Source organism: Vespa mandarinia, chromosome 5 (genome assembly GCF_050613455.1).
Source record: "Vespa mandarinia isolate Hongniang chromosome 5, ASM5061345v1, whole genome shotgun sequence".
Lineage (NCBI taxonomy): Eukaryota > Metazoa > Arthropoda > Insecta > Hymenoptera > Vespidae > Vespa > Vespa mandarinia.
In genome coordinates this window covers 300,941-325,000 of record NC_140814.1, presented here as the reverse complement: position 1 = coordinate 325,000, position 24,060 = coordinate 300,941, and the positions used below count along the sequence as shown (strand labels likewise).

The window sequence follows — 24,060 nt, the reverse complement described above, 5'->3', positions numbered from 1 at the left end:
ACGATTAAGAATATGAGTTTATTGAGATAGAGATATTATGGAAGGCTGAGACGTCTAAATATTTTCAAGGAGTCGTTCGATAGAAAGGTGCAAGCGAATTCTTACCGGCGTCGTTATTTTATGTAGCACTATTTTCAGAACTGCGGGTGCCAGAATCGAAATAGAAATTCGAGCGTCATCGAGTTATAGCCATCTTCATTGATGACTTCACGCGCGTTCGTTCATTCGCGTCTGCAGATTGCTATTCACAATAAACAATGACCATAGCCGAGACTAGTGATGGTTTTACCACCGCTCATGGTAGTCCAACTTCAACGTGCGCTCTTCCGTTTGAGCAACTTGCGGGAAATGATACTTGTTCGTTTAATGTATACCTACGTTAACTTCTTTTCCGTTTCTCGCTATGATTTGAATGCGTTCTGCGACTAACTTAGACATTCAGAAGAATTTATTTAATAGAGAGCAGAATAGAGCCACACGAGGTAATCGTGACTCCACCGTTGGAGGAACCAAGACTCAGTCAAGCTAGCGAGGGCAGCGAGGCACCTAGCGAGACACCTTCGGAAGCATCCTCTCCTTCTGGTAAGACCAGACGTTATCGTGGTGATACTAGCAAGAGAAGAAAGGGTGTGTACATAACGCAATGGCCAGAACCTTTGGACGCTGATAGAAACAAACTTACTGCTCAGAGCAGCGAGGAAAGAGATGATCCACCTGCGACACCAAGCGATTTGTCCGATTGCGAAGGTCACGCTCCACGAAGGTAAGAAATTGAAAACATTTTTCACTGTCCTTTTTTACCACATTTAAAGCATGCCATGAACAGATTCAAATTGATGAGAAATTGTTTCTATATATTACATGTTAATATCTTCTTTCTAAGGTACAGCAAGAGACCACTTCGTGGTCCTTACGGTCAAATGCTTGAAGCTGAAATGGCGAAACCTCGTGCAACGGATATATCTCTGGAAGAAGGTCTCAGACCTAGACGCAAAATCTCCGCTAATCTTTCTTACAATACCGGCGCTAATAGTAGCTCCGAACCACCTACACCTTGTCATCATAGGACTACCTCTAGCCCAAGTAAATTAGAAGGATTACCTGGACCAAGTCCGGAATTACTCGCTGAACTTTTGAGAGGATCTTCGGAGAGAGTAGCTCGTGCACCTGCTCATCGAAATGTAAGTCAGCCAAATTCTTTTTCCTGACAAGTTTTCGTTCTCGTATATTTCGGAAACCCCTCGGTGTTCTTCATCTGAATCGAAGGAGAAGAGTGAAATACATATGTACTGTGTGAGTCATAGACTCGTTCGTTCGTTTCGCGGAAGACTGCATCGTGCTTCTAAAGGTCAAAACTCCAGCTACATCCGGCATCGTATGTGCGTGCGTTCACGTAGATTTCATGAATGAAGCAAGCTCGTGAGGAGAAACATCATGACGTCAGTCGTAAACACGAGGAACTAGAGAGAGGTACTTTCGGATGAAGAAAATAGTTTATCGTTCGTTGATGGAAAAGACGAGATATTCCTCCTATTTTTCCTCCTCTTCCTTTTCCTCCTTCTTCTTCTTCTTCTCCTCTTCTATCTCCTCCGAATCCATTCGTATTTTCGTAACGATGATACGAGTTATGGACCTGAATATTAAATTCTTATGTTCGTTTTCGTCTTTATATTTTGCTTGTAATTCGTGATGTAAAACGGTCGATCCTTGAGGAATTTTCTCGACTACTATATTAAATTTCGAAAAATATTACGGTTATACATAAGAACGAGTATAGTCGAATTTTCGCTTTACCCACGAGAAATGCGTATTCCGGGGGTCTTTGCCGTAGACTAAACAAGTGTCGTCGTCGAAATAAATATGGAGCAAGAGTCGTTGGAAAAATGTGCTTTGACCGAATAATTCACGGTGAGCGATTCGTGTTTCACAAGACGATTAAAGTGATTGAAAAATTTAAATGATATGAGTAAAGAAAGAAAAGAAATAAAATAAGAAAATAAATAAAAAGAAAAATAAAGAAAGATAGAAGGCGTTCCAATTTGGAATATATTCGTGTTTATAGGAATTATTTAGCATTTAGGTGTAACAAAGACACATATACATACATAATTACATATATACGTATACATAGTGCGTTTCCCGTACGTTTAATCTCACGTTTCAAAGAATCTTTTGCGTCATGTTCAAAGCTATTGCATGGTCAAAGGAAACCTATTAACGAGATCGTCTGTGCGTTCCATGATGCAAATGAGAACTTTTGCTTGTGTCCATCCCCCCAGAAGAGAGACAAGGTCGTGGTTGCTTGGTCTGACGCAGGTGTCAGTTTCCGGTATCGCCCACCAAAGGGATTCGTACGAACGTTTACGCATGTTTCAACAAATTTAGAACACACCCGATGACGCGAAAATGTTTACGGTCGGAAAATTTCAATACTTTCTATCGACGAATTCATCAAGTGTTAATAAAAATTCAAGTACTCCAATATATACATTAAATGATCCCGTTTATTTATTTGTTAACAGATGAAAAATAGAAAGATAGAGATAGAGTGAGAATGAAAGTGAATATATCACTAATACTATTTTCCTCGTAATACAATTACTTCGACGAATAGAATTTCACGTGACACTCGTATTAGCAATGGCCATGGGAATAATTATTTAATTTCGATAATTTTCTAGACTTTAAATATTTTTCTTTGCATGATCAGATATATAAGAGTGAATAATTAGAGTGAGAGTGTGACAGAGAGAGAGAGAGAGAGAGAGAGAGAGAGAGAGGGAGAGAGAGAGAGAGAGAGAGAGAGAGGGAGAGAGAGAGAGAGAGAGAGAGAGAGAGAGAGAAAGAAAGAGAGAGAGAGAGAGAGAGAGAATGTCAGAAACAAATAGGATAATGAGGACAAGGCCGTAAGCAAATGAAGAGTAGCAATTGAAGGTATAACGTAAAAGGACGAAGTGATAGCTGAGGATGAGGATGAGGTGGAGGAAGAGAAGGAGAAGGAGTATATAGTCAGGATTCGTGTATGATCCACGTGAAAAGCTTACGCGCCGGCGTCCACCAGAGACAACAGCAGCCACCACCATCGGCACCATGGCGCTTCTATTCGGCGCATCGATCAGCCTGTTCTTGGCCATCCGGCTGAACGCCCGTTTAGTTTCGATAACATTCTTGCCTCGTTGTTGTTTTCTCTACGTTCGCGGGAAACACTAACTGCAAATGTTACTTCTCAAATAAAAATTTAATTCATAGCTCCTTTGGGATGTTGTAACGATAGAGTAGATAAATCTAGAAGAGTTCATTTTATGTGATTACTGAAGAAAATCAAACAGAAATCGAGCTGATCGTTTTCATCGTCCTTCTTTAACAACTCTTTCGAAGGATACTTCGTCATTATCACGGATGGTGGTCAGGGTCGCCTACGCGTACCTACCTACGCGTAAAACACGTGACGATCTCATCTCGTTTATCTCGATAAGTTTTGACGTATGGTTCTATTGAGGATAAAGTAGAAGAAAAAGTGGGGATCTTCTTGTGAATGTCAGAAAGGAAAAATCAATTTTCTTTGGGAGGTTGCGAATAAAGGGGTATTGTGATTTTTAAGAAGCATTGAAAATAAGGAAGTTAGATGTTTCAATGATATTTAATTATTTTTTTGAATACAATGTTATATCATATAAACTCTCGTTATGTGTGTTCGTTTTTTTATAAAAATATACATTCCATTAGCTTGGAAGTGTATTCCATGATCTTAATCTCATGCGTAAGCCATCATGAACGTAAATTCAAATTTATCGAGTGGAGAATATCAAGTAGAATGAGATGCGAGTGTTCATCATTAATGGTCGTAGAAATTCAAGAAAGATAGAGGAAGAGGATGGCGATCAACGCCAGCGTGAGGCCCATCGAGTGTCGGCTATCCGTGGACAACAGGAATAACGGTCATGTCACGAGAGAATGCGTAGGTGCTTTCTAAATTCCTTCCTGTCGATAATCGATTAATATACGATGTTAACATAAGCGTCAACAATTAAATATCTTATTGCTTCTCCTGAATGGAAAAATCAAGATGAAACTTTTCATTTCATCTCTAAGTTACTTTTATTTCCTTTGATTAGGATTGTTATCTCTTTCAAAGTGCGCTTTATAGGATAGATTTTATCAATATTTTATCTGAATCAGTAAAAATGAAATAATAATACCAAACGGAATGTCGACTTTAATCTCTCTCTCTCTCTCTCTCTCTTTTTCTTTCTCTCTCTCTTTTTCTTTCTCTCTCTTTCTGTCTCTCTCTCTCTCTTTCTCTCTCTCTCTGTCTCTCTCTCTCTCTCTCTCTCTTTCTCACGTTCGTTAATTATAACTTTTTATCTTTCGAAAAGATCTCCTAATATCATTTATCGTAAACAAACGAATAGGCGGGCAAACGAACACTTAGATAATTACTCTAGGTCGGGAAATGATTCTCCGTGATAATGCATATATTCGTTGACCGACACGTGGTATAGTACAGCACGTGCGCGTGCTTCATATATACAATACGCACGTGTAACCTCCTCTTGCACGAGGTCACATTCTGTCGAGATGACAAAGCAACAAAGACGATGATAAATGTCGTCAGATTATTTTTCTTCGTGGAGAATCTCTAAAATCGACGACGTCTCTAACGAAAGAAAATATGTGATGAATTAATTGAATTAAATGTTCATGAAAATCGCAAAAATGATCGATATTTTCGATAAATCATCACCTTTTCTTCTTCTTGTTATGTTTCAGGATACGAGAACTCATGTCGTCGTTGAGCTTTACGATACCGAACGTTCGTACGTGGAAGCTTTGCAAATACTAGTCAATGTAAGTAATTTTAAATGCGATTTAACGAGATCGAATGTATATTTTATCGAAATATGTATTAAATCGTATCGTAAGATTTGGTAATATATACATTTCTTTTATAATCGAACCCGTATTGATTAATATGGTATACGATTCAAGGAACATTAACTCTCTTATTATCTGTATATTATAATATCGAATAAATTTGGTCTATTACATCCGTTACATTTCTGTATATCATGCATGTTATTCGTTTACAGAGATATGTATATTGAAAATAACAAGGAATATGGAAAGAATGTCAGACATTTTCATCTTGTCTTTCCTTTCTTTTTTTTCTATTTTTTTTTATTTTTCTTTATTTCTTTTTCATTCCTTTGAAATAACGACCAACCAAAATAGATCTCTATTAACCATAGAAAAATTTTTTACGGATCATCGATTTCATCGATTTCGTCATAGTTTATATCGCGCGAAAAGATTTTTTAACATTCGTTGCTACATCTCACAAGAATCGTCCTAAGCTTTGCGCCACACCGACCAAAGTCGTGCGAGTTTGATTGTCATATTTTCCAAACAACTCCCAGCTACCCACACGCATCGAGAGAATCGTTATTTCGGAGGATCTATTATTTCGACAATGGCCTTGGCCAGACTACGTATAGAGGCTACGATTTTTCATGTCGTCGCTTGGATTCTCGAGGCAATAACGAAAAAATACGATAAAATAAAAAAAAAGAAAAAAAGCAAGATAGATCGAAAGTCGAAAAAATAAACTCGACGATATGTCCCTCTCTCTTTTTCTCTCTCTCCCTATCTATCTATCTATCTATTTATCTCTCTTTTTATCTGTATCTATTTATCTATCTACTCGCAATCCCCTTCGTCCCTTTTTCGAGGACGTTCGTGCCATTCGAAGCTATGTTTTTTAAACGTTAAAGGTCAAAGATAAAGGTTGCGAATGTGCACCGTATCATACACCTAACGAAACTTCTATATTTTTATAATATTTTTTTTCTCGATATTTTATCGTATGCTTCAAATTATTTTCTTTCTTTTCTTCTTTTTGTTGTTATGTTTTTTTCTTTTTATTTCGTTTTTGTTTTCTTTTTTTTTTAGCTTTTACATATCGTTACGCGCTAAAAAAAAATATTAAAAATGCGTATTTAACATTCTTTGTACGATAATTTAACAAATGCGTCAGATAATATTTATCGTTTTCTTGTATGATATATCAAATTGAAAATAAAATTTGATGTGCCATTAGATGCTAGTAGATCATGCCTAATGTAGATCCAAAGAAATTCTCTTTCATTCTTTTTGTTTTTTGTCTATTATCCATTCTTCTCCTTCCTTCCTCCCTCCTTTCTTCCCCTCCCTATTTTCTTCGTTCTTTTCTTATTTTCGTTCCCTCTTTGCGTTTCAATGGCATGCCAAAAATTTGTTTATCACGTCATCGCTGTTCTCTTTCTACTCTTACTACCACTTTTACTATTACTACTACTACGAATACTACGATATATTCAGTTCCTTTATTATTCATTCGATCGATGTGAACCTCGGAGACTTATCAATCCACGAGAAGAACGATTTAAAGCATCGCTTTTCTCGTCGTTATACACGAAAAGGAAGAAAAAAGCGAAAAAAGATGTCCACCGCATTCCTCGCACTTCATTAACCCCGGAGCAATTGATTTTCTCTGCGGAATATATAACTCCCATTGAATTGCAAAGTCGAGCAAAAACTTTCCTTTCTCCGTATAAATCAGTGTTTAATATATTCGTGGAACGAATCAAGATTTTGCATTTGTCGGAAAATAAGATCATCGACGTTGATTCATGCATATGTATATACACACGCATACTACATTATATACTCTTTTGCTCTACATTGTTACACCATAAGGGAGAATATTGCGAAACGAAATTCGATTTTTGTTCCAGAAATATCTGCAGCCTTTGAAAAGTCCCGAGAATGCCGGCTTGGTGGACGCCGCTACGGTGGATGAGATATTTTATCAGGTAAGTACTTATGCGTGTTCTTGTTTAAATTAGTTTACGAAGAATATATAAGGACGATATAATAGCAAGGAATAATTATATAATTATATAGATTTTTATAGGTAGATTATTAAAAATTAGTTCTCTCTCTCTCTTTCTCTCTATTTTTTTTGCTCCCTTTCTTTCTCTCAAATACTTTTATAGGTCCCAGCGATTCTTAGCCATCATGAAATTTTTCTCGAAGAGTTACGAAAACGTCTCGACACTTGGGAAGTAAAGCAGACTATAGGCGACGTTTTCTTGGATGTAGTGAGTATTATATCGCAAATTAATATAAGAAAGTTTTAAAACAACTGAGTGAGAAATTAAAGATACAATTTTCTCTTGGATATGTTTAGTTTACAAAGCCAGTAGTTCTAGAGACTTACACTCTCTTCTTGGACAATTGGAAGTCCGCGAAGAAGGCGATAAAAACAACGTGTCAAGGGAAACCAGCATTCGCACGATTTCTCGAGGTAGTTTAATCGCGTATCATCGTTCTACATACACGGAAACCATATGTATTTATCTATCTACATACGCGGTTATCCTTATTATTTATTTTTTGTTTCATAGACGATGGAACGTGAACACAAAGGCAAGCTTGGTCTTGATCAACTGCTGATTAAACCGGTGCAGAAGATTCCGCGTTACGAGCTTCTCATTCAGAGACTTCTCAAACACACTGATTCGACGCATCCCGATTATGAGTTCCTGCAGACAGCACAAAAGGAAGTGCATGAATTGGTTGTGAAGATCAATTGCACGGAGCGTGAGTCTCTTGAATGGGAACAGCAACAAAGTACTTTAAGAGAGGTTCAAGCCCTCGTCGAAGGTCTTGCTGGGATCGTTACGAATGATAGGTTGGTTTGATAGTTATTTCATCATAATTATCTTTAGGTAGACATTTTTCACCTTATTTATGTAACCAATCATGTAACTAATCATTCTCTATCGTTTGCAAGTCCTTTATATATATTTTCTTTTTTATTTCATCGTCCCGCTTTTCCCAATGAATGAGCCCATCGATTTTCGATATTCACTGGGCTATGCTTGCGGAATAAAAAAAGTTCATTATAACGACACATTCGTTTTTTGCGTCCAGAGCATTCGTTCGTCACGATTTGGTTACCATAGCATCGAACCAAGGCACACGGAAGGAACGAGCTCTCTTTTTGTTCTCCGACCTATTGGTTATTACCAGTATCAAACGACGAAGTGGTACGATAAGGAAACCATCTACGTAAGTACATAGTAACGCGTTCCTTTAATGCGTTTTCTTCTTATCTAATAACGTACGACATAATGATTAATTGATCTATTTATTGATCGATCGATCGTAGGAGCTCTTGCCCGAACAGCTTGGTCAGTCTTCTTGAAGCTAACAAGTATAAAATGTTGATGAGAATACCATTGGATGATCTCGAAGTGATGAAAGGTATCGTGTCAATGTAGATAGAAAAGTTTATAACTTACGTTAGATCAATGACATTCGTTAGAACGACGAATATATCGTCAGCTGGTCTCTCTCCATCGATCTTTCCTTCTCAGCCAAGGACGAGAATCTCAGACGAATGGCACGCGAGGTTGATCACCTACGAGAGGATTGTGCCACATTGAGTCAACTTCAAGAACTCGCAGCTACGATACATGGAAGTAAGGCACAACTCGAGGATCTGATCAAGGATATGCTGTGTCAAGCGCAACGGCAGTTAGCCGAAAGAAACGCTGCTCATTCTCAGTTAGCTTGTCTGGAATTAACTCTAAACACGCAGTAAATCGATTTTCAATACTTTCTTGAATAACCTCATGCTTTTTTTTATAGTTAGTTACCTAGTATACTTTTTCAGATCGGGTATCGAGAATATCTCCGTTGTCTTTACAAAGCCCGATAAGAGAGCGAGCTGGGAAGAGAGTTTCAACGAAGCCAAACAAAAGTTGGGTAAGTGAAAAACTATCTTCTCGAATAAAAAAGAAGGAAGAAGGAACTTCACTCTTCTTAACTTCGACGGATAAATTTCAGCATTGTCTGCCGATCGAAGACTTTGTCCAGAATTCGTCGGTCCTTTACCCATTAGAAAGACACGAGCTGGTCTTCAATTTACTTGCGCTGCACCTACCTTATCAAATGGACAAGAATCTCGTGATGTGTGGGTTTGCAACAGCGACGGATACGTTGGTCAGGTTTGCGTACTGAGTTTGAACCCGGAACCACCCCAAGTTACATCTTGTAATGGAGTTTGCAATGCTAGAATCCTTTGCGTTGCTGGGATACCTGCTTGTACTCCTGGGTTCGTGTCTCATGTATTGTTTTCTTTTTTTTAAGCATGTTAAAATCTCTAATATTCATTCGTCAATTATTTTTTATATTAGTTCAAACTCTTTGGCATCCAACAGTAATACGTTTGTGAACAGTAAAAGCGGCATCAGTATTTCCGTGCAAGATGTCGACTCCGGTAGTGGTAATATTCAATTAGACAGGTAATAATATATATTTCTACGATAAGAGTTAAATTAGGTTCGCGTTACTACGCCTATTTTTGTGTAGCAGCTCGAGCTCCGACGAGTCGGACTCGGACGACATTCCAAATGCGGATACTTGTAGCGTGACCTTGAGCGGTGATGTCTCTAATATCGATAACGCTATTGCCATTGAAGAGGATGCCAATCAACCTACCATGTGGTTAGGGACGGAAGATGGTTGCATTCACGTTTATAATTGTAACGACAATATTAGAATAAAAAAGAACAAGGTGAAGATTCAACATGGTAGTAGCGTGCACTGTATCATGTAAGTCGATCTTCAAGAAGGGAAAATGTGTCTGGTAATGACGCGTGTTGTGCTATTATTAACTCTATACCCTTCTTGATTATAGATACTTGGACAATAAAGTATTCGTGTCACTTGCCAATGGTGATATAGCTGTATATACACGAGATCATAGTATGTTCGTCTTATCATTACGATTTTATCTTTACGATGATCGAATATATAAAGATTTAAAAATATTATTTTCTTTGGATTCAGTAGGAGGTTGGAATACTCCAGATCCAACGATAGTGTCCGTAGGTACCGCAGCATCTCCAGTAACGAAGATGCTTCCGGTATCTGGCAAACTGTGGTGCGGTTGCCATAACTCCGTGAAAGTTCTCAACACGCGTACCTTGGACATCGAGCACAGCTTCGTGGTCAGCAGTGACACAAGTCGAGCGGTCACTTGTATGGCAAACTCTGGTGGTTTTGGTGTTTGGATTTCTTTGCACAACAGTGCCGTACTTCGTCTTTTCCATGCTGGTAGTTATGAATGCTTGACAGATATAAATATCGCTCCGGCCGTTACCAAGATGCTTGCTAGTAAGTTTTAAATCTTGAACGAAATTGTTATATAAATTTCTCGTTTAACGAACCCTTATTGTACTTCCAACGATATTTATTTTAACGAAAACATTAAACTTGCTGCAGGTTGCGATGACATAATAAGACAACATAAAGCAGCCTGTCTCAGAGTAACCGCTTTATTGGCTTGCAATGAATTATTATGGATCGGTACAAGTGCTGGTGTACTTTTAACCGTACCAATACCTCACATCAAGCCATCCACGCAAAGAATATCTCAACCTCCCGTCGTAACTGGTTGGTATCGAGCTAACGGATCTTTCTTTCTCTCTTCTTTGGTAATTGAGATTTTAACGAAAGTTTTTTTTCTCTTCTCAAAGGAATACCTCACGGACATACGGGACACGTGCGGTTTCTAACATGCGTGGAAACCAGTACATCATCAAAACCAGAACCACGACCAAAGGTGAATCGATACTCGTTGAAATCGAAGAAAGTGCATCAGAATAATATCAATCGCGGTAAGCTCTTGGTGATATCCGGTGGCGATGGTTACGAGGATTTCAGAGGGCCCCAAGCGTCTGCAGAATTACAAGCAGGTCGCGAGGATTCAACGAATCATCTTCTTTTGTGGAAGGTGTGATGCATTTCTGCACGACCCAAGGTATCGATCTTCTTTTCTTAAATTACAAAGAAAAGATATCAAAGATCGTATTAGTTCGTCCGATAAAATGTGTCTTGGTAAAAAAAATTTTTAGCGGAGGGTCGCGGTTCACGATAGCCGGCACGACACGCCGTGGGAATCGTTGTTGTCGAGCGTGCAGCCAATATGCGAACACCGTCACGCTGTATCGATCTTGGTTAACACGGACGGATCGGCACGACGATTTTTCAGGGAACGAGGAAAGGTTCTCTGGTTACTCCTGGCGGAGTGGATCAGAACCAGGATAAATAAGTTCCGTTATCTACAGAACGAAGTAAAATTCGTATTACAGGATGGTAAAAATCTTACTTAAGGATTTTTGGTCGAGAGAATAATAGCTTTCTTGAGTTTCGTCCTCGATCGAAACGAGATTTTCTTCTTTTTGTTTTTTTGTTTTTTTTTTCGTTCGAGGGAAGATCACTCGCCGTTGAATTTATGCAGTAAATTAGGTTGGAGGGATTTAGTGAGAATGATCTGCGATTTTTAAGACGTTTATAAGTCTGGAGACGCTTGAGATTTCTTTTATTGCGGAGTCGTTTCTTACTCGTTCGAATTTTTACGGTGAAGTTTAGCCCACATTTTGCAAAATAAAACGATGAAAAACGATCAGTCATCGTCATTGGTGTTGGTAGCACTTTGTCTAAAAAATGATTAAAGCTCTATGGGCTATTCTAATCTATTATTCGAGCATCAATCTTGTATTATCGTCGGAGCTGGAATTAATAGGAAGGAGGAAAATACAAATTTCATAACGTGTCAATATCTTGTCGCAATAGAAACGATGACAATTAATGTGTGGTACCTGAAAAGGCTTCGAAAACGAGCTTATAACGTTTTAAATGGCCTAAATTAAACGATGAGGTTCAAAGGTTCATCATTTCTTACAAATGTTAAAATATTGACAAAATTTTATCGTTGTCCTTTGATGACACAACAAAATCCAAATGTACCTCATTATTCATTTTGAATGTTTAAATGATGTAAATTAATGTGTCCGTCTATCCCGTGAAAGGACCCTATGTAATAATAATTTTCAATTGAAGATGTATCACGTCGTGTGTGTGTGTGCGTGTGTGTGTGCGTGCGTGAATGTAGACATTGAATATTATCCATATCAAAAAAAGAGTGCAAATTATTGAAACGAAGTCGTCCCTATGTTATGATTGACTCTCTTGTGGTTCCTATGCTTACGTGCGCATTATCAGTTAACGCGGAAGTATGTTTGACAATAATTTATTATGAACAACTTTTTAAAAATTACTTCACACTTGACCAATAAAAATGGTTTGTCATCGAAATGCTGATATGAATATTGGGAGGAAGCCTGTAAAAAATTATTTTTTTTATTATGAAATAGATGCTCGACATGATATCGATGCTTAAATATAAATAAGTATATGTTCAAGTGTGAAGGAAAGCAAAAAAACCAGGTAATTGTAATTTTGCTAATTTAAGACTGAATGAAAGCTACATATAACGATATATACAAAGTTATATCTGTTATTCTTCGATCGTATATTTGTGCCACTTTATTGTGTGAACGAATAAAACATTAATCGAATATCTTTAATCAAATTTACTATATGTACACGTTTTCGAACAATATTTTCTCTTAGATTGAATGATACGAAAAATATTTATAGGAAACATGAGGAAATACATATGCACTCTAATTTCAAATTTACTTATATAATACCTGGTGTAATTAAAAAGAAAAAAGAAAAGAAAAAAACGATTATACGTTATACATTTTTACAAGTAACATAAAAGAACCTACATCAAAACTGGACTTCAAGTAATATACATATAGACGAAGGATAAGAGCTTAAGCTTTTCGTGGAAATAATCTATTTTTTGAAAGAGAAAATTGAACAAAAGTAAAAAAAAAAGATAAAAGATAAAAAAAGATAAAAAACAACAAAATATATTAATAAATGTTTTGCCTTTGACATTGGTCTTTTATAGAAGAAAAAGAATTGTTTGTTTGCCGTATAGAAAACTGTTCTACTATGTCTTTTTGTGAAGAATATCTCATATTCTTTCTCTCTTTCTCTCTCCCCCCTTCCCCTATCTTTTTCTCCTTCTCCTTTTTATGAAAAGAAAAAATACATTATTTATTTATACTTTCGGTCAATAACCGTACGAATGCAGTACTTGGATGCATCTTTGGTGTGTAATAGAGAACAGTCTTGTATTAGAATTGTATAGATACGAGACTATAAGATTCGTGTTATGAACGGCTAAAGGAAAATGTAATATATCGTAAATATATTTGTATTATATGTATTTTCCTTTTCTCGCGTTATTATTGAAAACATAATTCCAAGTTACACAAGAACTATGAAAAATAATGTTCTCGGAATTTGTATCATCATTTATTATGAATGTACATATTTATTTGATAATTATGTAATTTTCTTTTTCTCTTTTAATAGATATCATCTCCGTGCTTTACATCGCCTGCGATTGTACGTCACAATCCGTAGACAGTATATTTGATTATAATTATCTATATGTAATATTCTTATGTACAATTATAAATGCTCGTTGATATAATTGTATTAAAGACGATTTAAAACTTGTAAACGGTTAATCAGAATAACCTATATGCATGAATACTTTTATTACACCATAAATATCATTCGTTGAGGAAAACATATAAAAAAATCATATAAAATGAAATTATAACGAACGCATCGAACGATATGCGATCATGATATGCAAAATGATTGATAAATCTATTATTAGTAATGATAATAATATATTCGTTCCTCTTAACGTGTACTCTTATTTTACATGTAAATATGTATTCATGTACACACATTATACACTTAGAACAACAGTATCATTAAATGGCACGAGTAATATTTCTTTTTGATAATAACGTTATAAAATATAAAAAAGAAAAAAAAAGAAATGCACGCGCGTAATGATAAACATCGTACGGAGAATAATCGATCTCCTTATTTTGGTATTCTTGCACTAGAAACGAATGAAATTTCTCTTTTTTTCGTTTTTTTTTGTGTCTTTTTGTATATTTTCTTTTGTTTTTTTCACAGTTACATTGCTTGACTCTGACTAGAAATATATCTACACAGATGTCAACATTTATAATGTATATACATATATGTAGAATAATTTGGATCGTGTAACTGTGCTTTGGAAACGTGTATTTAAATATTTCCTTTTATTTCACACTTTCAATCGCACGTAATATACGTTTAAAATTCATTGATCATATAATCAAATTATACAATTTTAACAATTTCTCATAAAATAAAAATATAAAAAATGTCGGTTATTTTCGTAGTACGTTTGATCATAATTCGATTGTCGAAAGATTAGGTTTGTATCCGATCTGTCAACGTCACTGTCATTTGCATGAAGCAAATGATTGGAGTTCTCGATGAAAAGTCGTTTCATGCATAAACCTTCGACAATAGTATATATAAAAGAAAAAAGAAAGATAAAAAACCCATGGATATTTATAATTGCAATACTCTCAGTCACAAACTTGTCATCCTTTTTTCTTCATCTTAAGTCTCATGGAATGCCTCGATTTTGTCCCGAATTTAATCCAGAAATGTTAATACGAAATAGTAAATAAGAAATACATATATAGAACTTTGGTATATCGAAGAATACATTTTCGATTGTGTAAACGTAAAATCGTTTATGAGATCCATACGATCAATTCGTATTGATCTCAAACATTAACGGTTGCTAATTCGGACTCGTGTTCCTCGCTAACGGGTGTCGAGGGTGCTTCGGTTATAGGGGTTGGTGGATCACCACTGCTGCAGTGATTATCTCCTGTTCCTAAAATTAAGATTATAATCAATTTGCGTTATCGATTGCAAATATGAAGAAAAAAAAATCGAATCTTACCTGTAAACGAATTTGATCGACTTCTGGCTGGCCAGCAGATCTTGCAAAGTGGTTTCAACAAACGGAATCTTGGTCGAGGTATTCGAAGGAGAACGTAAATATATGGATCCAAAGTGAAGTGTATGCACAAAAGAATGTCGGCGACAATGTGAAAAGCACGGATACACCTTTTCAAAGTCACCATTTTCGTCGTTAAAGTCATAGAGAATTGTGCGAGCGGAATCGAAATCTAAAAACAATTGAATAAATTGACGACGAATTAATTGTGCGTTCGATCTTTGCCTCGACAAAGGTTACTATAGTCATCCAATGTTAAATGCTCGCTGTATATTAAAGGTAACTTATGGACATCCGAGAAAATTTAATTGAATTAAGGACAATAGGTGAATGTCGCGTATTTTGATATTACCGTTTTTAATAATTTTACGAAATTCTTATCGAGCGTGATCCAAGTCAAAAATCATGTCGAGTGTGACTTGACAAAAATTATTGACTGACAATTTCTTCTTATTTGCAAATTCATAGATTGAGAAACTTCACCGTAGGCAGATTTTCATTAAACGAACATAAAGGATTGATGTCCGAGCTGTATAAAACATATGTCGACAAACACCTAACGTTATTATCGGTGATATCCGGTTTAATCGAACCAATCTATGTCGCGACGTTTTCGTCGGTCTCGATGGATTGTACGTGAGAACATTTGAAAACAATGATACGTAGCTATTAAATATTAAATTATGAGTTGGTAGAAGAGCTGAATCTTTTTTTGATGAATTTATCGACTTTTCATTTTCTATCAGTTTTATCGGAAAATTTATATAACACGATATAATAAAAATAGACAAATCAATAAATCGTGATTAATTTGAAAATATCATTAAATAAAAAAAAATCTTCAATTTCTTTTCAGTTCGATCAACGATTTCATTAGAAACTTACAAAAAAATTATTGTTGATATTTTGTAATACAACGAAACGAAAAACAACTCTAAGGCTTTTAGAATTCTACCAGAAACGAGTTGGTCACAAATATCATTGATGTTTCGACTGCGTAGGAGTAAAATGTCAACGTCGATATCCCTTGCAAGCACGTCACGTAAAAACGATCGCTTCCCATAAAAGCTACTAGCCGGAAGCTAAGTTCTTTTCCACGACGTTATTTTATCTCAGGGTTGCCTTGCTAAAAACAGTCCAATCATTTTCTTCAGATAAAACATCGTACTCGAAGGACACTCAAACAAAACTATTTATGAGTACTCGTGAAAGTTCTTGATAACTTATCATCATAAAAGAGTTTTTATCGATAAACGAATTAATAAAAAATTTTTCAAACAATCTTCGTCGAACTATTCTTTTTTATTTCTAATTGTTTAATAAAATAAAAGAGAATGCAAAATCTTTGCTATCTATAACTCTTTTTTTTATGATTTAAGAATTCATAGGAACGGTCATTGTTTTCGTAAGAAGGAAAAAAGAGACATAAACATAAGCTTGGAAGGATATTTAAGAGAGAGAAGAAACTTAGATTTCACCCTCCGTTATATAAATCAAAGGGCTCTTTTCACGGCTTTTCTTCGTAGTTTTATGCGACAATCCACGGTATCGTTCGCAGCCGAACTGCATCGAGTGGCGGATACTTGACCTTGACCTAATGAGAGTAATCGGAGAAGGGAGATCAGAAAAAAGAAAAATCTATCCCGTTGAGCTTTTTTCGTTTTCACAAAGAGAAAGGCCTTTATAACAGTACAAATCTTAGAAAAGGAGAAAGAAAGAGGCAGAAAGAAAGAGAGAGAGAGAACAGAATATGTGTTTCTTTTTAAACAATAAAACGAATTGATGAATCTTCTTACCATTTGTGGCATCCAGCATACAACAAAAGATATCGAAAGCACTGCCATAAGTCGGGCAAAAGCTCTTTCCTCAGCAGTTGCGACGACTTCTGGTGTGGGTCCAGTTACAGTTAACAATGGTTTTGCTCTTGAAGAAGCCCTCGAGATACGTCTCAGTGCTCCAGCTCTACGACCTAATCTACCTAACGCTCTGGACACTGCTAAATTACACCAGACAATGGATAGACAGAGAAGAGTACCTAAAAGCAAGCAATTAATGATTATCAAATAATTTGAAGTAGTTATATACCTATATAGATACTCTATATATCTAGACACATATACACGTACGTACACTCTCGTTGCAAAAGATTATTGGCACTCACCGAAAACGAACCACACGTATGCATAAGCTATGTCAGTAGGTTCGGTAGCCTCTCTATATCGAACACAGTGATCATCTTTGTAATAAAGACCGAAGCCTAATACCGGCAGGCTGGTCAATGACAGAGCAGCCAGCCAAAGTGTCAGCATACAACGGACAATTACCGGATACGTCACCTGCTGAAAGATACATGTGTGTCACCGATTGAGCCAAAAAGTTCATTGACCTCTTTAACAAAAATACTATAGAATTATAATGAAAGAACGATCAATTAAGTAGGGAAATTTTATACATTAAACGATACTTAGATAATATGAGAATCGGAACCTGGCGACTGTCTATACAAACATACGCTTTAGAAAAGCAAAGGATTCGATGAGTCAAACTGGACAACAAAATATTATTCATCCTTCATTTTAATTTACCATCCTTCATTTTAATTTACCATCCTTCATGATTTCGATAAAATTCGAGACAGTGATCGATGATGTGTTTCTTTCTTATTCTTTATTTGTCAAAGATTATCACGAAAAATTTATCTTATTTAATTTACTGCTATTTATTGCTAATCTTTAAAATCAAAGAAAAGTTTGCTGAAGCATAAAAATTCTTTGAAGGAATGCGAAAGGAACTGTACGGATCTTCAAGTATATTCATCTATTTTATGATATTCTTTATGATATTCACGTCGAACAATGACATCGAGTCTCTACGAGAATAGCATATTTTATGTAAATATGTATGCATAAAATAATAGTTCCTTTGAGCGAGGATTCGTCATTGTTATAAGCTTTATCTTACCGATCGTCAAATGTATGATTGATAACAAGAGAAAGAAAATAAATATATTATTATTAATTAGAATGTATCGCGAATTTATTTATAATTTACTTGTCATTACTTTCATTCATAGGTTAAAATAAAATCCAATGTATTTATAGACCATGGAATTACACATGTTATTGAAAATGATCTTCAGACGATCCTTAGGGACGAGTAAATGTGATCACAGAATGGTTTCTAATTAATTGAAATGAAAAGCTTTTTCTCGGAATGAGAAGCGACTTTCATGTGTTCACGTTCCTCAAAGGTACAACGTCGCAAAATACAAAAAATGTATCGTAACTTATAAGTTATTGTCAACAACAATATTAGCTCTCATCTTTTGAATAAATAAGCTCGAAGAGTTATAAAAAGCGAAAATTGACGAAGCAGTATCGAACGATATCGATGTATTACAAGATATGAAATAAATATATAAACAAATATAAACAACAAATATGAACAACAAATATAAACAAATATAATACATATATAAACAAATAAATAAGTAAATATATATAAATATTTATATGTTATATATATTAAACATTTCGTTGGATTTATAAAAATATATTATTTCGATGATCATATCTCGTTGCAACATTCGCTATATTATTAGAGGAATAAGACAATAAATTCGAAGATTTCAATCAAAAGATTATTAACATTATTTTCTATTGATTAATATCAAATTAAAAACGTATTGTATGTAAATAAGTATGTGGGTATTTTTTTAATATAATGGTATTACCAAAACGCCTAAAAATTTGAAGCGATAGAGAGAGAGAGAGAGAGAGAGAGAGAGAGAGAGAGAGAGAGAGAGAAAGAGAGAGAGAAAGTGAAAGAGACTGATACAAAGTGTTGAATAAGAAACAAGAAGAAAAAAGAAAGAGAAGAAGCTACAAGAGTTCTTTTTAATTTAAATAGAGCATCTTTGACACTTGGAACATCTCAAACATAACTTCAAATTTCCTTTGACGTTTCGAGAGCATTGCTACAGAAGACGTTCTATCATTAAATCAAGTTTTTCGTGTTATTCGTACAGTTTGTTCTCTTTATTTTGCGTTGATTCTTTTTCCTTTTAATTACAATCGATCCTCGAAAATAAGATTGTTATTTTAGATCAAAATATTATATATATATATATATATATATATATATATATATATATATAAAGTGTCCAAGAATCTTTCTTAGAATTTTGTTGATTTAACGTCCTCTCAAGAATCTTACTATTCTTGAGGACCTTGTAAACATCCGCGTCTGGCAAAAATACATATGTTCGTCAAAATAGAGCTTAGATCGTGAACGTAAGATATTGTTACTACGGTTACTGCTATCCTACTACTACAGTGTTTTAAAGAACGGAACGTGAAGAGAATCGATATAAATAAAAGACGTCAATGTTCGAATTTTCATAGCACGAGAAAGAATTTCATTCGAGGAGAGAACCGAATCGACTCGTGATTGCCCATCAACCCTCAATAATCCCTTGGTAAGACGCATGCTCATTGCCATTATATCGGAGGGTAGGCTTTCCTAGAAATTACGGTATGGACTTTGCGTGGGTCAAATCTTCCTCAATGATATTAATTGATCTAAATTAATACTCGTATACTATATATACATACATATATACATACATACATACATACATATATATATATATATATATATATATTTATTTTGAAATCGAAAGTGATCGATTCAAATTTGTACTATTAGATAATCCTTCAAATTCGATGAAACGTTTTATTTGGGCACGACAATAAAAGATAAAAAATTAATTTTCATCAATTTGTTTCTTCAGGATTTGTTTTTTTTTTTTTTTATTGAGAAAAAGAAGATAATGATGACGAAGAAAAAGGAGAAAAATGATAGTTTCTAGTCGATCGTGCACCAAAATGATTTCTCACCTACCAGATCACTTATTCTGACATTACGTACTTTTAAGTCGTGCTCATAAACTGAATTACTGACCTGTAAACATTGCCGAATTGTCTTTAAGAACATATATATCCATATATATATGGATATATATATATATATATATATATATATATATATATACATTTTTAATCTTTCTAATGCACTTGTAAGACTTTTTAATATTCTTAAAATAGTAACACTTTATATATACGACATAACATAAGTAGTAGCATTAACGAAAAAAAAAATGCGTTAAGATTTATGATCAGAAGTTGTCTACTGAATACGCCAATTCTGTGGTAGCATAAACATAATCCACCCTTATAATCCCAACTGATCTCTTTCATTTTCCCACCGATTCATACACGTTTATTCGACGAACGAATGAACCTTTCTTATTAAAGGATTTAGATCAAAGAATAATGTAAATAAATTCTATTACATGATCACTCGTTGATATCTTATCAAAACGTGAAGCTAATGACTACTTTTATTCGTGTAAATTTTGCTTAAATTTTGCTACTTTTCATTTTTAGTCTCATTTTTTCATTTTTCTAGAGATATGTACCTAGATGAAATCTCGACAATAGGAACTTTCACTTTTTTTGACAAACCAGAAGAATAATTTTTTAAATACATTCTCATTAATAATATAAATGATAAATTCATAGAAATAAGAATATGTCTAAATGAACGTAACAAATATTTCTCAGAGGTAGTTGATGAACTATATTTCGATAAGATTGAAACTTTAATAATCAAACTTGTGAAGTTCATTAATACTTTCTAGGCCTTGAATATTCAACAAATAAAGAAATACCGTGTTCATGGCAATTAAGTCAACGAGGGCTGATCGATGTCTTTTGTGTTGTCTGATTATCAAATTTCACGATGCAAAATAAATAAAATAAGAGAGACTATGTTAATCTCCGTTTTAAGAAAACCATGCGTACTTTGTTTATCATTACTAGGAATGTTTGTATATCTTTATCATCGATGAACTTTGAACTTCATGCAGACGATAAAACGTGTCTTTTTTTCTATGTTTCATAGATACCTATGAAAATTTTGATAAAAAACTTGTACATGCGACACACTTTTCAATGTAAACACGTTATTTCGAGATAAATATTAATCGAGATATAATAGGTGTCTGATAAGGAACGTAAACATTACTCTTATAACAAAATCATTTCAAAATCTGTATAGGTGTAACCACTCTAATACAATTTTGTTGGTCCAACTAGAAAGAACGATGATCATCCTAAAGAGAATCTTTTACCTTTCAATACTCTGAGAGCTAGGTAACAGAAAGTAGTTTCGGATGTTAAAATCGAAGACTTTTTTAACGCCACATCCATCAAGCTGTAGTTCAAATCATTCCTCTCGAATAAGGAAATAAACAAAAAATAAAACAAAAGGATTCAAAGAAAAGATTCTAACGTAACAAGGAAGATATATAGATTTGTATCATCGTAAGATGTTAAAAATGAAGATGTAAGAAATTTTTCAATCGTATATCCTAATCTTAACATCAATTCGAACGCAAGAACGCGCAAATAAGTAGCAAAAATTAGTACTCTCTTCTCGTTTCCCGTATATATCTATTGAGTTAATGAATTTATTTGAATTATGAATTTTAATTATATATAATATTATATTATAATATTTGAATTATGAATTTTAATGACGAATGATGTTAATCGTGAGACACGACGTTTTAACACAAATTTTACAGCGATTACGATTTGTGATAATTATTTTCATAGAGTTAATTTGTTTCTCTGTAAGATTATCATGTGATATATAAGAAATTAAGTACTTACTTACGTCTCTTTCGGACTAATAAGTAGATCGGTAAAGAATATCATAAAATGGGACATCTCGATATAACATATACCGAGCTTACTTATAGATATATATATGTGATATATATATATATAGATATATATGTGTATGTGTGTATATATATAAGAATAGGAACGTATAGCTTATCTTACTCATCGATTTATTTCAAAAGAAAACAAGTTTGAGATGTCTGTACGAGTCACTAAACTTCGACTCTCAAAGAGAGATAAGGAGAGAAAAAGAAGAGTAGATATCTGTTATTGCTTTCCTCTTTCGCACATTAAGAAGTTTATGGTCTTCTTTAAATGAGAAAAAAGTCTCGTTAAACGAATAACTAGCTAATTAAACGCGTTTTATGATCATTGTAAGTACTTATATTGTTCTTTCGAATATTATAAACGGACGAAGATTGAGTTATCAAACGAAGTTATTGAAAATTCATAATGTAATATCGTGATGATGTTTTTAATTGGGAATCTTTTGTCTACTTACCTTTTGATAAACGAAAGGCCTGGTCAAAGCTAACCATCTTTCAGCAGCCATTACGATAGCTACACAGCCACTAAATAATCCAAACAGTCTCCATACGACTCGCAGAGAGCAAAATGCTCGGCTGGATGTAACACCAGCTACGTAGATACTGATATACATCTGGACCAACATACCCAATAATGCGACGAGATCGTTGCTTGCCAAGCAACGTAGCATCAGCAGGTGTTTGCGATTTCTCCTCTAAAAAGAGAAAGAAAGAAAGAGATAAAGAAAGAAAATAAAAATAAATATTTGATAAGAAGTGAGAAGAACGATTTAAAAAAATTGTCTCTTCTCTTTCTTTACCTTATCGCGATGAAAAAGAATGACCAGAGCGGACACATTGCCGATAACACCGGTTATATACACCAATGTGAGAACTGCTTGAGAAATAAAAGTCACGTGTCTTTTAGGTGTATTCGGAACGGTAACGTTCATGGTCATCATTGTGTTTGCTAGATCAACGATAGACAAGCTATCATTTTGCCAAGCTTCCGTATGGAAACTCGATGTTATTTCCTCGATCACCTTCATCTTATTTTTTCTCTTTTCTGTTTTTTCTCTTTTTTGTTTTCTTTAATCTAACAATGTAATTTATCTATCACTTTAATTAATATATATTTTCTTCGTATTAACCAGATAAAAAAGTCTTAGGGTCGTGCCAAGAACGTTACTATTTCCTTAAAGCGACTTTCCAATCATTCATTATCTTTATTAATTCAACGAAAATTCGCTCCATCATCATAGTATCATTTAAACTGGTAATAAATTCTTCTTTTTTTATATAAATTCTCTCGAACGCTACGTATACATCGTTTTATTCAAACGATCAGTTAATAGGGAAACGAAGTATTTTCTCTTATCGTATCTCTACTTTCAACGTTGTTGCTGATGCTGTAGCTTTCTTGCTTTGCTCATACTCGTTTTCGGAGATGTGACAACACCGGCCGATCAACACCGGGCCCTTCGTCCCTTCGCTTATTCTCGAAATCTACTTCTTTAAACGACTTTGAAGCTGGAGTTGTCGGTACTTGATTATTCTTACAATTAAGAGACGTACTACTTTGCTCCAATATTCTCTAACTACTTTTCAAAAGAGACCCGTTGAGAAAGAAATCAAACTGAAGAAGAAAAATAAAAAAGGAAAAAAGGAAATTAAAAAAATAGGATTTTAAAAGGCTATTCCCCTTTCGATCTCTTTTAAAAAGAATCGAGAAAGACTCCACAACGATCCGGAAGATAAATCTTTGAATAAATTTGATTCCTGATTTACCAGAAAAAGTAAGAAAATCCTTTCTTTTTTTTTCTAAACTTTTTATTCTTCTGGAATCATTTTCCGATTGAGCACGAAAACGTGACGCGAAATCAACTTCGTTATTTCACTCAAATCGTTTCGATATAGTTATAATATGGAATAAAAAAAGATGTAAAAAAATAATAACAGCAAAGAAACCCAAAGAAAGTAGACAAACAAACGAAAAAAAAATAAAGGAAAGAAAATTAAAAAACTACAACGTGAAATCAATCGTCAAAGCGAATCTACGAACTTTGATCGGCTCTATTTCGTACAACGAGGAAGAAAACTCAGCGAAAAAAGATGATGATTACAAAGAAACATCTTTCCTCCGGCTTTGCCGGCGCTTCACTGATATAAAACACGCGTTCACTCGCATCTTTGCTTCGTCGTGCGCGCCTTCATCGCGAAAATGTATTACTGCGCATGCGTTATTCTTCACCGAACTGCGCACATTGCACGGGCTTTACTTCAAACCTTTGGCGGATCTTTTCGAAACATCGCCCTCTGCGAGATCTACGAGTAAAGAAGTAGCTAATAATTTACGAGCAAAAAAATTATTTCTTTATCCTCGCTATTATTCTTTCGTGATCTCTATTGACCTCTCTCGTTCGAATTAATT

General features: G+C 34.6%; 2 protein-coding genes across 10 annotated transcripts in view; one reads left to right on the top strand and one right to left on the bottom strand.

The window, feature by feature from the left end:
* The window catches only part of LOC118448187 (rho guanine nucleotide exchange factor 17), a 26,251-nt gene extending 13,809 nt beyond the window's left edge, over positions 1-12,442 (top strand). For 4 of the 8 annotated variants that reach the window (XM_035881144.2, XM_035881151.2, XM_035881145.2 and 1 more), the window contains 19 exons: positions 460-763; positions 884-1,181; positions 4,771-4,848; positions 6,774-6,851; positions 7,035-7,139; positions 7,229-7,345; positions 7,446-7,732; positions 7,975-8,112; positions 8,213-8,307; positions 8,421-8,643; positions 8,720-8,811; positions 8,893-9,160; positions 9,243-9,350; positions 9,418-9,660; positions 9,746-9,813; positions 9,898-10,224; positions 10,330-10,503; positions 10,587-10,870; positions 10,965-12,442. In XM_035881144.2, coding sequence (XP_035737037.1) covers positions 460-763; positions 884-1,181; positions 4,771-4,848; positions 6,774-6,851; positions 7,035-7,139; positions 7,229-7,345; positions 7,446-7,732; positions 7,975-8,112; positions 8,213-8,307; positions 8,421-8,643; positions 8,720-8,811; positions 8,893-9,160; positions 9,243-9,350; positions 9,418-9,660; positions 9,746-9,813; positions 9,898-10,224; positions 10,330-10,503; positions 10,587-10,849 — 3,266 coding nt within the window. In that variant the 3' untranslated portion in view covers positions 10,850-10,870; positions 10,965-12,442. The remainder of the gene's footprint in view (positions 1-459; positions 764-883; positions 1,182-4,770; positions 4,849-6,773; positions 6,852-7,034; positions 7,140-7,228; positions 7,346-7,445; positions 7,733-7,974; positions 8,113-8,212; positions 8,308-8,420; positions 8,644-8,719; positions 8,812-8,892; positions 9,161-9,242; positions 9,351-9,417; positions 9,661-9,745; positions 9,814-9,897; positions 10,225-10,329; positions 10,504-10,586; positions 10,871-10,964) is intronic. The other 4 variants (XM_085657432.1, XM_035881149.2, XM_035881147.2 and 1 more) reach the window with 4 other exon arrangements.
* Positions 12,443-13,717: 1,275 nt separating this feature from the next.
* On the bottom strand, positions 13,718-23,802 carry LOC118448190 (prostaglandin E2 receptor EP2 subtype). 2 transcript variants are annotated; one of them, XM_035881166.2, is made up of 6 exons: positions 22,451-23,802; positions 22,106-22,345; positions 17,016-17,193; positions 16,651-16,889; positions 14,798-15,026; positions 13,718-14,728 (listed from the first exon to the last, which is right to left on the bottom strand). In XM_035881166.2, the coding sequence occupies exons 1-6, from the start codon at positions 22,676-22,678 to the stop codon at positions 14,616-14,618; spliced, it is 1,227 nt and encodes a 408-aa protein (XP_035737059.1). In that variant the 5' UTR covers positions 22,679-23,802; the 3' UTR covers positions 13,718-14,615. The 2 variants fall into 2 exon arrangements, with proteins under 2 accessions (XP_035737059.1, XP_035737060.1); XM_035881167.2 differs by having other exon boundaries at positions 17,016-17,190.
* Positions 23,803-24,060: the final 258 nt, after the last annotated feature.

What these genes read in the sequence shown, in the direction of transcription:
- LOC118448190 (XM_035881166.2), bottom strand. Translation starts at nt 22,678, where the DNA reads ATGAAGGTGATCGAGGAAATAACATCGAGTTTCCATACGGAAGCTTGG. An exon ending in GGCCTTTCGTTTATCAAAAG is followed by an intron (nt 17,194 to 22,105) that starts GTAAGTAGACAA and finishes TGTATCTTTCAG; the next exon opens with CAGGTGACGTATCCGGTAAT. An exon ending in ATACGTGTGGTTCGTTTTCG is followed by an intron (nt 16,890 to 17,015) that starts GTGAGTGCCAAT and finishes GCTTGCTTTTAG; the next exon opens with GTACTCTTCTCTGTCTATCC.